The sequence below is a fragment of the Polyodon spathula genome, chromosome 15 (genome assembly GCF_017654505.1).
Source record: "Polyodon spathula isolate WHYD16114869_AA chromosome 15, ASM1765450v1, whole genome shotgun sequence".
Classification (NCBI taxonomy): domain Eukaryota; kingdom Metazoa; phylum Chordata; class Actinopteri; order Acipenseriformes; family Polyodontidae; genus Polyodon; species Polyodon spathula.
In genome coordinates this window covers 18,644,029-18,658,210 of record NC_054548.1, presented here as the reverse complement: position 1 = coordinate 18,658,210, position 14,182 = coordinate 18,644,029, and the positions used below count along the sequence as shown (strand labels likewise).

The 14,182-nt window shown below is 36.4% G+C and overlaps 1 protein-coding gene and 1 pseudogene across 5 annotated transcripts in view; one reads left to right on the top strand and one right to left on the bottom strand.

Annotated features, from left to right (window-relative positions):
- The window catches only part of LOC121327468 (propionyl-CoA carboxylase alpha chain, mitochondrial-like), a 182,898-nt gene that overhangs the window by 15,817 nt on the left and 152,899 nt on the right, over positions 1–14,182 (bottom strand). Inside the window, exons 23-24 of one of the 5 annotated variants that reach the window (XM_041271534.1) lie at positions 9,391–9,468; positions 6,750–6,951 (exon numbers count right to left, since the gene is read on the bottom strand). The exons of the other annotated variants lie outside the window; for them this stretch is intronic. Of the exons in view, the coding sequence (XP_041127468.1) occupies positions 6,883–6,951; positions 9,391–9,468 (147 nt within the window). The 3' untranslated portion in view covers positions 6,750–6,882. Of the gene's footprint in view, positions 1–6,749; positions 6,952–9,390; positions 9,469–14,182 lie in introns of those variants that run through there. 5 annotated transcript variants of the gene reach the window in all.
- LOC121327868 lies at positions 5,355–5,987 on the top strand (annotated as a pseudogene).

Sequence of the window (14,182 nt, the reverse complement as noted above, 5' to 3'; positions counted from 1 at the left end):
GCCATGAAATATATATTTTATTTTTATATAGTGTCTTTCATAGTGGACCACTATCACAAAGCGCTTTACAGAAGTAGGCTGTGAAGTGTAATCAATGCCCTATTGTAAGAGTCACTTACAGTAGGGCATTGATTTAACATCTGCAGGATGGAGCACAAGGAGGTTAAATGACTTGCTCAGGATCACACAGTGAGTCAGTCAGTGGCAGAGGTGGGATTTGAACCGGTGACCTGAGAGGAGTGGGCAAAGCCCAGCTACCGAAAAACATATACGAGCCAACCCTCGGGAGAGAAAATCGTTTCTGGTCGCCAGGACACGAAATGAAAGTACGATGGAGTGGCCCCTCGTGAGAGTAGGGTCGCCTGCATCTGAGGTTTCTGTAAAGGGGTGCTCGTTAAACCCCGAGATTGGCTGAGACTGTGCTGCCTGGGACCTGAATTAAAGAGAAAGCATGCAGGATAGTATAGGACTCAAGCATTGGAAGCTTAAAGCGGCCACGTCCCGAACAGAAGAATGGATACAACAGCCCCACGAGGTGAGGTAAGATAAGATAGTGTGGCTGGGGGTTTGCTCTGACTCATGGCGGTGAGAGGGTCTAAGGAGGAAAGGGGGGGGGGGGGGGGAGTTCCTGCTGGGATGATACCTTGCCATTGAAAAGAAAGGGAGATAAGGGACTCGATACTTGATGACTGAACGACGGCTATGTGTTTGTTAATACAGGATCAATCAGCTGTTTGCTACTATCTTGTCTACTTGGAATGGAAAAGGAGAACTCGCATTCAGAGATGGGAGTAATCTAAAACCGACACCTAAGATACTGTTTACTGTATGATATAATAAAAAAAAAAAAATTAAAAGTGTGTCCTTGTTAAATTCAATGATACGGGGTCGTTTAGAGAAATGCGTGTGTTAAATACTGTAAAAATTAAGCACCAGGGAGAGATATTTTGTCTAAAATCTGTACTGTTTGTATAGGATACCGATTGAGTTATTCACTAAGAAGAGGCAGAGTTCAGTGCAGGCGTATACTAGAGAAGATTAACATTGTAAGTAGCCTAGCGGGAGACCATTTTTTTGGTGAGTTTGTAAGGGGATACTATAAAACCTAGGTGTTTACATTAAAGTGTGCAAGCCAGGCGTCCCAGTGAACGAATGAGTTTCGGTTTTGCTTTCTGGAAGTGATTTAAATAAGTCATTAATAATGTATTTAGGATGTGACAGACACCCCAGAAAATGTAAAAATGATATGCCCTGTAGTACATTTTTGACTAACATATCGTTATGAAGTTTGTTTCTGTTAATAAATGGCATTCAATACATTATTCTACATGTATATTTTGAATATCTTAGTAAATTTAGGCTACCATGCGGATCATTAAATTTCAGTTCCTGGCAGTGTATCTTGTAGCTAGATCAGATTATTCGTTTTTATAATCCAACTGCTTTACACAAATAAGTTCGACCTTAGTATTGTCGAAACTACTGAGGAAAGTTTATATTTTTGCATCAATATCATTTTCACAGTTGAGTACCAGTGCTGTGTTGCCAAAGTACAAATATACAGTTTTCTGCCACATTATTTTAATTTGTCATCATTTACTGATTTTGTATTTATGTACTTAATGTTTTATTTATTTGATCACATATCACCTCCCCTCCTCTAACACACACACACACACGACCACACCACAGATATAGGTACTGTAACTAAAAAAATAAACTAAAAACGTTTTCTTTATAACTGCTGTACATTGAGGCTGTGTTTATCTGGGGGTTTGGATCTGTATGCACGAAGCATATTTCACTAGTAGATGGACAGCAGGCTCATGTTATTGGTTATCATGCCTGTGTTTGTTTTTCCAAATTAATATTTCACAGTTTCTGAGTGAATGGTTGCTGAGGGGAAATCGTGGCTTCTAATTTCAAAGGTGTCTTCATTCCACTGGAGTCTCTGTAGTTAATGTAAGAAAGGTGTTTTGCAAGAAAGTTTTCTGAAGTGTTTGCTGAGGAGAGGAAGGGTCACCCTGAGCAGGAAGCCCTTGTCTGTGGTAGAAAAGAAAACAGCAAGCAACTGAATGAAAGCTTCAAAGAGCTAGCAGGATGCTGTCCCTGGAGGAATCATCCTTGGCACACCGGCTCTGCTTGAAAGTTACTACTGAGTGAGGAGTGACCTCAGGACAGACTTCAGTCAAACAGTCTGCTCTCAGGTCTAAAGTTCAGTGCATTTTTATTTTTTCACCTGCTTCCTACAGCTTTCAGGAAACTTTTGAAGAATAAGACTCTGTAACTGTATCTTGCAAAAGAGCCAACATGAAACCCCTTTACTCATGAAGTAAAATTCACAGCAAAGTATGGAATAGACGACTGCGCATGTGTTCATTGGATGATAAATAGTTAAAGGGTATAGCCAGCATCAGTTTTTAGGGTCACATTTCAGCAGAGACAGTACTTTGTCATCTGATAAGGTGTTTTTTAATTTATTTATTAAGCAGCTAAAAGGATTATGACAACCATAGGTAAGAAATTACATTGCAAACTCACAATAGTGTTTTTTTCTTCTACTTTAGTGTGCACAAATATTTTTTTGGTTTTAAATAATCTCTGTAAGGGATGCTTATTTCATTGTCAATCCACCGCTTCCCCTGTTTAAACAGATGCAATCTCATCAACTATTTCACATGCTGACTTCCTTTTTGTGTGTTATGGAATCTCCTCGGGATACATCTAACAGTGTACTTTACTCTGACCAGTAATCACAGGTGGCTGCTAGATTGTTGTCATGTGACATTACACTTTGAAATATTGGGTTTATAGACGGTGCACAACGTAAATAATGTATGCTAAATGTGCTGTCGACCATGACGTGATCACGGAGATCACACGATTTCAGTTTTGGGGGTATAAAATCGGTAGGTACACAACTGCATTTTGTTGTAATTCTTTCATTCAAGTCCAACAACTTAAAAAAAAAAAAAGGATGCTTTGTTTTTGTTCACAAAAAAAGACTGTAAACATACACGGTTATTACTAGGTTTCCTTTCACCTTTTACAGTATACAGAAATAATTTTGCCTCTGAGGGTTGTTTTGGAGTCTGTGCCGTATTTACTGGCAGATTAGGGAATTGCCCTTTATACAATTTTCTATTTTATTTAAGCTATTTAAAAAGTCTCTGCATTCTACTCAGTGCTGTTAAACTAGTTTCTTGCTGCAGCAGTTTTGATTAATGGCATGACATAGAAGACATGGATGAAAACCCCACACGACTTAAAGAGCAACTAAATAATATACCTTTAATATGACCTATATGGAACAACCACATTAAATATGACAATATTTATAATCAGTATATTCCTTATCAAATTCCCAATATATAATGTTTCTTTTTTTTATTTTATACAGTGCTCTAATATAGCTACACTTACTGTAGTGCTTGTCTTTTAATAGCATAATAGAACAGTGCTATACTGAGGCTTCGTACAGATGCATTCATTGACCACTAGGTGGCTAAATAGTACCACACATACACAGTATTTGAGATTTAGAACCAGGAATCTTGATTCTCTAAGACATTCTCGTCCTAACATAATACATACAAACGTATTAAAGTGTTAATTTACTCAATAGAGTTCTCTCAAAACTGCTTGTCAGTGTAGTCTTTAATGATGTTTTATATTGATTTTATTTATATTTAAAAACCATGTACACTTTTATATTGATCACAAGTCTTTGCTTTGACATTTCATAGTTGTTCATTCTTTATAATGCAAGCCTTATTTTTATTTGAGAATCAGTTAACCATAATGTAATTTCACTTGCAAAGTGATTCTCATAATGTGGGGGCAACACAGCAGTGCCTCTTAACTATGACTCCAGAGGATGTTATAACTAGGGGCACTAAGAAATAACTGCATTTTAATAGTATTGTATTTGCAATGCAAATGTAGTTCCATGTCTTATGACCAGGCAGTGGTTTTTTAGCATTCCACATTACTTTGAAGAAAGAGAGGTGTATTCAGATCAGCAGCTGCAGTATGTACACCTGTAAAGTTTTAACTCTAGGCTGGTAGTTCATGCACAATGGTTTACCTAGGGAGCAGGGATGTCATTACACATAGACTGACTGAGCTGCTGTAACCCTTGGCTCACCGCTACCACCCCTGCGTTGACTCGGGAGCAGCGAAGATGAACACACGCTGTCCTCCGTCAGCAAACCGCTTCTTTTCACACTGCAGACTCACCATGCAGCCACCTCGGAGCTACAGCGTCGGAGGACAATGCAGCTCCAGGGAGCTCACAGCAAGCCCACAGGGACCCGGCAAGAATAAAGGAATCGCTGGTGCACGGCGAGCCAAGGACACCCTGGACTCAAACCAGAGACCTCCAGGCTATAGGGCTCGTCCTGCACTCCACTCGGGAGCCCCATCATAACTATATTTTAATTAATTAGTTCCAATATACCACTGTATTTACTCAGTACAATGGTAACACTAGAGTATGAATTTCATTATCTGATCAGAACTAAACTGTAAAACATACATACATTTTTTTCACTGTGTGCCCTAAAATGAAAAAAAAACAAAAAAAAAAAAAAAAAAAAACAATATCATTAATGGTTTATTAAACAATTTATGAAATAAAACATACTAGGCCTTAAACCAAAAATCAGAGGCAATTGAAGTTTGAGCTCTACTGAGCCCCATTGTGAACACTGTGTACTAATCACCACTGGAAACTCCCAGCATTACAATTTAACTCGGTACAAATACAAATATATAAATAAAAATACTGTTTCTTTCTATTCTTCTCCCCATTTTGGTCAGTTAACTAGTTTGTGCTACTGGCGTTCTTCTGCCCCCTTAAGCACTAAAATCATGTATATTAATAATAAGTCAATGGAGAGAGAGCACGTTTAGCCCTGAACAACTGGCTCACTGTGTAAACATTTTAGCGGGTTTTAGACCATTTATTTTAAACATATTAACTTTGACAAGCAGCAACTTGCTCTGCGGTGCAGTGCACACACGAGCAGTAATCCCCTAATGTGTACTAATTGCATGGTTCAATCGTCACTTGGTCAGCTACAGCCTAGGTACTTTTTGAAAAAGAAATTGCCTTGCTGGAACTAAAAAAAAGCAACTCAGCATAATGCAGGAAAATCTCTAGGATAGTAACAACTTGCATATCATTACAGTTAATACTGTTACAGGGAACAACGATCCCAGTCTATAGGGGAGAACCTTCGTAGGTTGGGTTTCCTGATCTACAATAGAGATTTATCCCAGAACACCATGAAAAGGTAATGTACTGTAAGGAAAATCTTAGAAATTCAATTTAGAAAGAATTCTCTGTTGTTGGTTATCATAAAAAGTGGGTACAGCCATGACTAAGATTATACAGCACATTGTGCAAATATAGCGCATTTCATATATTATCTTTTTTTTTTTTCCTTTGGTTTATATTTAATATTTTTACATGGATGTCCCCCCTCCACCTCCCCCATTACAGAGTGGCTTTAGACCAGTAATCAAAATGACTCAAGTCTTTGTGTATGGGACCCTTAAAAAAAGGACAATCAAACTACTTCAGGGTGATGGGTAGCACCAATGGGAATGCTGAATACTGCGGCAAGGCACAAATGGTAGAGAAGTATCCCTTGGTGACAGCAGGCCCATACAACATCCAGTTCCTGCTGAATCTGGGCATCAGGTTAAAGGAGAGATCTATTCTGTTGATAACCAGATGCTGCAATTTCTGGATGAATTTGAAGGCTGTCCACACATGTACCAGCGCACTCTGGTGAGGCTCCAGATAGAAGACAGTAAAACTAGTTAGTTCACCAGAAGCTACACCAGCTGTTAACAGCATTGTAGAAGCCTTTGTGTACAACAATACTACCTACCAACCTGAATGGCTTAACCTCCCTTGTCATGACAAATACGATGCCTATGGGGAGCATGGATTATGTGATACTGAACGTGAAGCTTAACACTGGAACAGCTAATTAAAGGGATCAGCTTAATTGCAGATGATTTTTCTAATAGAACTTAAAAAAAAAACTTTCTTGTCACACTCCATGTAGGATGTGAAAGCATATACAGCAAGCACTTCACATGCACTCTCGCTGAAGGTGTTCTTTTACTAGTAGTGTGTACCAATGAAAAAATCTCAGAAACTGTGATTTGAATACTTGAGCTTCCTAAATGTTCTCAAAGGGAATACAGCTGTTCCCTGTAGAAGACTGCTTTAAATAACTTGCTTACACTTGACAGAAATCAGTGCCTTGTTAGGAAAAAAAAGAATTCACACAGTCCAGTTTGTAATTTATTTATTTGTTATAAAATCGATAATCAGCGGTACTGCTATACTTCTATTCTGCTACTCATTGCTGTTTTGGTGACAGTAGGAGGTAGTTAAAATGAAGCACGAAATTGAGTTCTCATTATTTTTGTCCCTGTAGTAAAGAAATTAAATCCCAGCACTCTTTAAAGGCCCTGTACAGTTACAAAGTAAAGTGTGTTCAACTGTAAGAAAAAAAACACTAAAGTAGCCAGGCAACCTTTGACAACACTTTCCATCACAAGGTATTCACAGCTTTACTTCACTGAACTTGATGGGCAAACACTTAAAATCAAGGAAGAAATACAAGCCACACATTTTAATGTACATTCCTCTGTTTTTGGAGGACACAGACATTAATGTCTTCCTTTTAGGAACAGAACATTAATATATATTATATATATGTATGAATTAAACTTACAAAAATACAGGAATGTTTTAATTCTACAGTATGTAGCTTTGAGTTTGATTTAAATCTAGAAACTGTAGTGCATTTAAATGTCCCAAATACATCCTCCCAAGATTTTGTTTGAAAATGCATATATTTATTCCAATTCAACAAGTACATCGCCTTCTCCTACAGTTTCTCCCGCTTTGCAATGCACACTTTTCACCTGTAAAAATGAAGAAAAAAAATGTACCTGTTAACAGAGGCACATATATATCATATGATATATATATTTACGCACAAGCTCTGTTCATATATATATATATATACTATATATATATATATATATATATATATACACATACATCATTTTTTTTATTGTGAACTCATTTTTACTTATATCTCTAAATCTATATTAATTCTAATTCACGTTATTTTATATTAACTTATATTTATATTATCATGCAATGCTGGCTCTGAGGATCAGCCTTGATGTGCCCTCCCCAGCGCATCAGCACAACGTTTGAATTAATTTTGTTTATTTAATTATTTTCATCTTTTCTATATTTATTGGAGTTAATTAGTTCATTATTTTCTGTTGAGTCCCGCTGGCATAATCGTGTTCAGTTTATTTATCCATTTACTTTCTTCTATATGTTGCATTGTCTAATTTTGGCTGTTCTAATACTACAAACTTTACATCATTTATGTCATGTCCTTGACTGGTGAAGTGCTGTACTATTGGTTCATTCATTTTTTTTTTTTATTTCTAATTAGTGAAAGGTGGTTCTGAATTATTTTATATAACATTGTTCCAGTCTCTCCAACATATTTTATTTCATCACATTTTTCACAGGCTATTCCATAAACAACATTGCTATTTTACAGTAGGTATTAGTTTTTAGTGGATCTGTGTTGTTCTTCTGTTTAATTATATTTTTACTTTTGTCCATGTATTTACACACTTTACATGTACTAGTGCAAGTATTTGTAGAACCTATTCTGTCAATTATTCTTTTATGATTACTGTGAACTAAAACATCACCTAAATTAGCTTCTCCTTTGAATGTTACAACTGGGGCCTTAAGAAATACTTTTTTCAATTTTTTTGAATTATGCAGAATCCACAAATGTTTCTTTTTTTTTTATTATACTTGTGTTTTATTATGTGCGTGTGTGTGTGTACATATAAGAATCCATTTTGAATCACTACAATTATAATATATATATATGTGTGTGTGTGTGTGAGACATGCAGCTTTTTTTTCTTACATTAGAATTGTAGTGATTCAAAATGGGTTCTTTTTGTTAAAGTTCTAATGCAACCTTTGAATGTAAACATCAATCTCTCTTTCCTACTTTTACCTGAAGAAGAGACCTTTGAGATCTTGAAAGCTTGTGAATAATTATTATATAGTTAGTCCAATAAAAGGTATCACTTCTCCTTCTCTTTGTCAATCAAACTATCTTAGAAATATTGGGCAACAGTTTCGAGTAAGTCATTACTAATGAGACTCTTTTGACCTTTTTATCTCTATTTTTATAATCTAGTAGATCATCTATTTTTAGTTTATCCACTTTTATTAACTCTGTCTCTAATTCTTTCTTTCTATCCTCTTTTTAAGATTGGTTTTTAATACATTTCTTTGTTTACATAGTCACTTTCTTTAGCGCATACTCTTCGTATTCTTATTCCTAGCCCCTTTGGGATTGCCCTTTCAGTGTATACTGGATGTGCAGAGGACATGTGTAAATATTGGGGCATGTCAGTAGGTTTACAGAAGAGGTCAGTCTCAATTGAACTTTCTTCAAGTTTTACTATGGTACCTAAAAATTCTACTTCTTTTCTTGTCCATCGAAAGTCTACCTTAATATTACTGTGCATTTAATTTTCCATTTTATGAAACTGGAAAAGACAGTCTTCTCCATGTGTCCAAACCCCCAAAATATAATCTACAAACTGAATGTATTCTAAAGGTTCTCTTTCTGATTGTTCTTCCCATTTCCCCATGTATGTACTGGCAAAATGCATTCCCAATTTGGATCCTACTGCTGTACCATCGTTTTGTTTTTAATTCTTATCAACAAATGTAAAATAACTTTTCTAACTCGGTTGATCATGTTCAGCACCTCTGCTGTGGGTATTGATTTATCTAGTCTATTATCTAGTGCTTTGACAAGCTTCTAAAGTTTCTTTACGAGGGACACTTGGGTACAAGGATTTTACATCCATGCAAAATAAAATTGTATTCTCTGAAAGGTTGTGCTTTAGTGATTTGAGTCTTTTTAAAAATTAGCTTGGTAATTTCTCAACGTGTGACCTAAATTGATCTCCTGCTATTATGTGTGTATGTGTGTTGGATTATCAATCGTGCTGACTCTCATTCTCATAGGGTGATTTTCTTCGTGCATTTTAGGATTTCCTCTTGCTAGGCCTGTTCTTGCATTATGTGGCTGCATGTACTTGTTTTAATTCTTTTGATATAATGCCTTTATTGTATAGTCTCTCTGCAATTTCCTTAACCTCTTTTAACGATTTATTGATATAAAATCAAGTAATTAGAAATAATGTACCATATGTGTGCAATACATAATGACATTGTGTATAATGTATAAATCAGAATTCTTCCATGTTAAAATACCATTAGCACATCCATAAGAAATACCTTGGCAGCTTTGGCAGCAGTCATGCTATTCTGCATTTTCATTGCTTCAATCACACATATTTCTTGTCCCTCTGCCACCTGCAGTATAAGCAAACAGTCAAAAGGTTGAAGAGTTATTAATGATTTTTACAATAGTTCTCTGTAATTCAACACTTTAACATTATATTAAATGAAATGTGCCTATGGGAAATGGCCCAAACACCACTTGTGTCTTGAACATTACTGTAACCTAAAGAATAAAATGCTTTTCACTGGGACTTCACACTACATTGGTTTTAAGTTCCAGCAATGAATAATACAGCTGGTAATCCATACTCCATCTTGAACTTGACCACAGTGGGAAATGGGGACAGCCTACCCTGCTCTACATTAAACAAAGCAACAAGCTACATGAACCTGAATAAAAAGGCACCTTGGAGGCCAGTTTAATTTCTGTCCAATTAGGAAGCTTACTAAGTACTACTTTAAAAGTTTAAAAATTGCACTACAATAATACCTTCCCTTCAAGTCTAACAGCTGACTACATTTCAATAATTTTCTGCACCTCACCCCATTTGAGATACTGGTTAGTTGAACTGCACAAAGCAAATACTGTTTCTTGATTTGCATCAGTTACACATTCTTGTGTTGTATTGCACAATGAACCATGGGATCCTATTTTACTAATGATTTTGTAAAACATGTGATAAACACTTAACGATTATGACAAGATGTCTTCAGTGTTTGTCTTATAAAATGGTTATAAGCCCTTTAAGCCTCTTTGATTAATTTTAATCGGCTGTGATGTACTTCTCCACCCAGAATCTAATTGATGTACATTTTGAAAATTTTAAATCAGTATCTTTCATCCAGCTTACTGCATCCTCTCCTTTGACATGGGGTCAGGGTTCACATTCGCATCTGATTATCAAACTGGCACTCATTAGGCAGCAGCTTGCTTGACACCAAAATGAGTTAGCTTGAAGGAAAACTTGGCCCATTTAATCCACAGATCTTGGCATTTTAAGGAGGCCTGACTGTCACATGCTAGTTTGCCACATTCTGCAGTCTTTCAAACATCTTCGACCCATGATTAATTGTGAGTGATGGGAAATAAAAATCCAAAGCAAAGCCAGCTGCTTGCCATGGTCAGCAAAATGATTATCATGGATATTCGCTGCCAATTTTACAGTTTTACTGGCAAGTCTTCGAAATGCAATTAAATCAAGTTATAAATAATATGGAAATCTACCAAACTCTATTTATTTTCAGAGTGAATACATTCCCTTGAGAATATGTTTTTTCTTAAAATCTTTAAGGGGATTGATGCTATGCAATTCTAATGACCTCAAAGTATCATATTGCATACAATTAAAAGACAGATCTTTCTACATAAAAGCAAGTCTTTTTTATGATGAACATAACTGAATCTCAGTCCACAAAGTCTTGAACATTCAAACATATTTACACACCAAATTTGTCAAGTGCACGATATATATATATATATATATATATATATATATATATATATATATATATATATATATATATATAATTCAATGATAGATACCTAATATCTTATATAAAGAGGAATTCAACTGCTTACTTATAACTGGAATATCTTCACACGTCAGTCCTTTGGATGGAGGAATAAAAACAAATAAACAGTTTCAGACTCCTCTGACTTGTTTCATAAAAAACAAACTGAATCAAGCATGATTTTACAGAAGGTATGCTGCATTGAAATGGGAATTTATTAACCAGCACCAGTTAATGTGCCCATTATTCATTTCTGTTAAGCATGAACAATGACTTAAAGGTCTGAAATTGCAGATGCAAAGCCTGACTGCACAGTGCCCGACTTCTTAATTTCATCCTTTGAAGAGGCAAAATAGGGTGATACAGTTACTGGACATGGTTTACAGTAACAGCTGTGGTCTTCCCATAAGGTGGTGGGCCCTTCACTGGGCTGTGGTCTGCTTGGAACAGATGGATAAATACATCAGCACTCCCTTAGCAAGTACTGTTACCTTCCAGAACAGAAAGGAATAAGCTTTGTGTTTCGATTGCAATGAGCGAGGTATTCTTGTACAGTAAATAGTGATCTATGGCTATAAATGCCAGGCACAAAGGGAACTGTTTTTTTTTTTTTTAATTTATTTATGCTCATCTCCAGAACAGTGAAGGCTGCATAGGAATCGGTGCCAGTGGCATATGGCTTTCCACAGTGCTAAACATTCATACAAAAGACAGGTTCATCAGTCATTGGAGTATCCGGATGAAAAAAATTAGGGCCTGATGGATGGTATTTAGAGCTTACCTGCTGCTAGTCTTTTACACGAGAAACACAGGTTTGAAGCCCACATGACATGAGAAACTGCAGATCGTGAAACACAACACTTGCAAGCTCACATCATGGGCGCCAGGTTATACCACATAATAAATAAGCTACTTAAACCCTCTGTAAGGAACCCTGGGTCAGGCCTGCACAGGCCAATTAATGCACAGCATCTGCTGCATAGAGGCAGCACGTGAAGAACTTCCGAATGATTCAGGCAATTAAAGCAAAACCGTTTCCTGCCTGTTCAAATGTTTCATTGCTAGAGTAAGCACCAAATCGTTCTGTAGATTAGAACAAATTAAGTCATTCTTCGGGAATCGTTATTTATTTCTATGGCAAAGTCCTTCCTTTGTTCTTTCTTTGGGCCAGTGTTTTTCTGCCAAATTTAACAGAAGGCTCTGAGGGGTGACAGAGGTCCACCACACTATCACCTTCTGCCGCAGTGCAGCTACCCAAGAAGGAGAATCATTCTGAACCCTGCTGATTGCTCTACAAAGTGAAAATCCTTTAATTAGGCTTTTTAGTCTCCCTTTTTTTTCTCCAGGTTTACTAGACCTGGGTGAAATTTGCCTAAAGAAAAATACATTAACTAAGCAATTAGGCACGAACCTCATGCCAAGTTCAATTCAATGTTTATTTTTATATTCACGTTTATGGCTGTTTGTATATCAAACCATTTAAGGAAATGAAGATCTCAGCATTTGGTTTAGTTGTTAGAAAAACAAAAATAAATGCCCTTACAATATTTAAATGTATTTCAGTCTCAGTCTGGTAAAAGGCTGATTTAAAGAGAAATTAAACAGAGGTAAAATGCCAGGCAGTTTATCTCGAACGAACCTTAAACAGCTTGTAAATGAACATTTTCATGTTTTCTGTACCTTCATCAAAGTTGCAATGAGACAAGCCTCTCACCAACATGCCTCTGTTTTTTTTTAATAGGGTTTGAGATTCTGTTAAAAACAAATATGAAAAATGACAGTAAAACAAATATAAAAAATGACAGTTTAACACTGTATAAATTAGCACTGCAATACTTGATATCTCCTGTAGGGGCTGTCGAACCTGTACATCTAAAGTTACTGTTTATTTTCTAGAATTGTTTTTCTAAATTAAAATTATCCCTTGGCAAGAAATATTTTTCAGGGTCTGTTTTGTGTTACTTAGGAGCAGAGTGCTATGCTTGTATTTCAATCTACACAGTATGTACTGTATTTTATTTGTGTAATTTATTTGGCCTCACCAGCTCCACCAAGATGTGAAGTCTTGATTCTAGCAGAGTGTAGCACCATCCCTGACAGTTACACAGGCTGATGAGACAACAAACAAACAAAACAGCCAAACACACGAGACAACAAAGAGACAAACAATACCTCTCCTTACAGTAACTAATGGGGATACATTTTTCCATAGAGCAAGCCTCTTTTAAATGCAATCTGTCTGACAGTAGCTGGGATACAAACCAAAGATCTCTTGGCTAATCCTTTGCCCTTATTACAGAATACTGCCCCTGTTCCAAACCTTTGTTTCTCTATTATGAATCAATAAAACAATCTCTGTATACTTTGTATAATTTAAATCACCATGATGTAACTGAAATGTAGAGTTTATTTCTTTAATAACAACAACAACTTCATTCACTGTTATTGTTTCCTGGACAGTCCCTTTCTATTCTGTTAAAAGCAAATGAGAATGACATAGACTGATCTATGCATTTACATTGTATCACCATGTTTTGGTTGTGTTGTTGCTGTGTTAATCACGGTAAAAGGAATAGCAGTTTGAGAGCTCATCTGTTTATTCAATTATACAAACACACAAAAGTCTTTCCTTTGGTGTAAGTGGCAACTTTTTTTAATTTGATTTACATTTTACACGTTTGGGTTGTAATTTTTGGTAATAAACCACCTAGATTACAGCTCAGGTGAATTAGTGAGCATGTGACCTCTAGGTGACAAAGAGTAATTTCCATGAGACGGAATTTGAGTGGCTTCAGCTTTGCCGCTCCCTCTCTCCATAGCAGAGTGGATCACCGCTGGGTGGTAGTAGTGTGGTGGGATGCATGCCCTGTGGCTACCTGCTCTGAGTATAAACACTGACCCAGGTTGCCATTGCTGTCACTGTGGCCCTTTTCACAAACATTATATACAAGAAAAAAGAAAAAGTTGAATAACTGGGACACAGGTTTCCTGAAGACTGTGTTCAGGCACAAAGGAACACTTGGGCTTTTGCTATTTCAGCCTGTTGTATTATATTATCCAGTGCTGTCAATTAGACAACTCTAATGAGCACTAAATATAAAGAAAAGTAGAAAAGTGAGGGAAAAAAAAAACGAGTTGGATAACTAGTTTAGAAAGAGTTTCATTGAAGACACAAAGGATCCGCTAAGCCAGTACCTCAGACTCCTTTAGATCGCATTAGTCACTATGCTTCTCAAAAGGAGGGAGAGGAGTCTGGTCCACAGTGGTGGTGGTG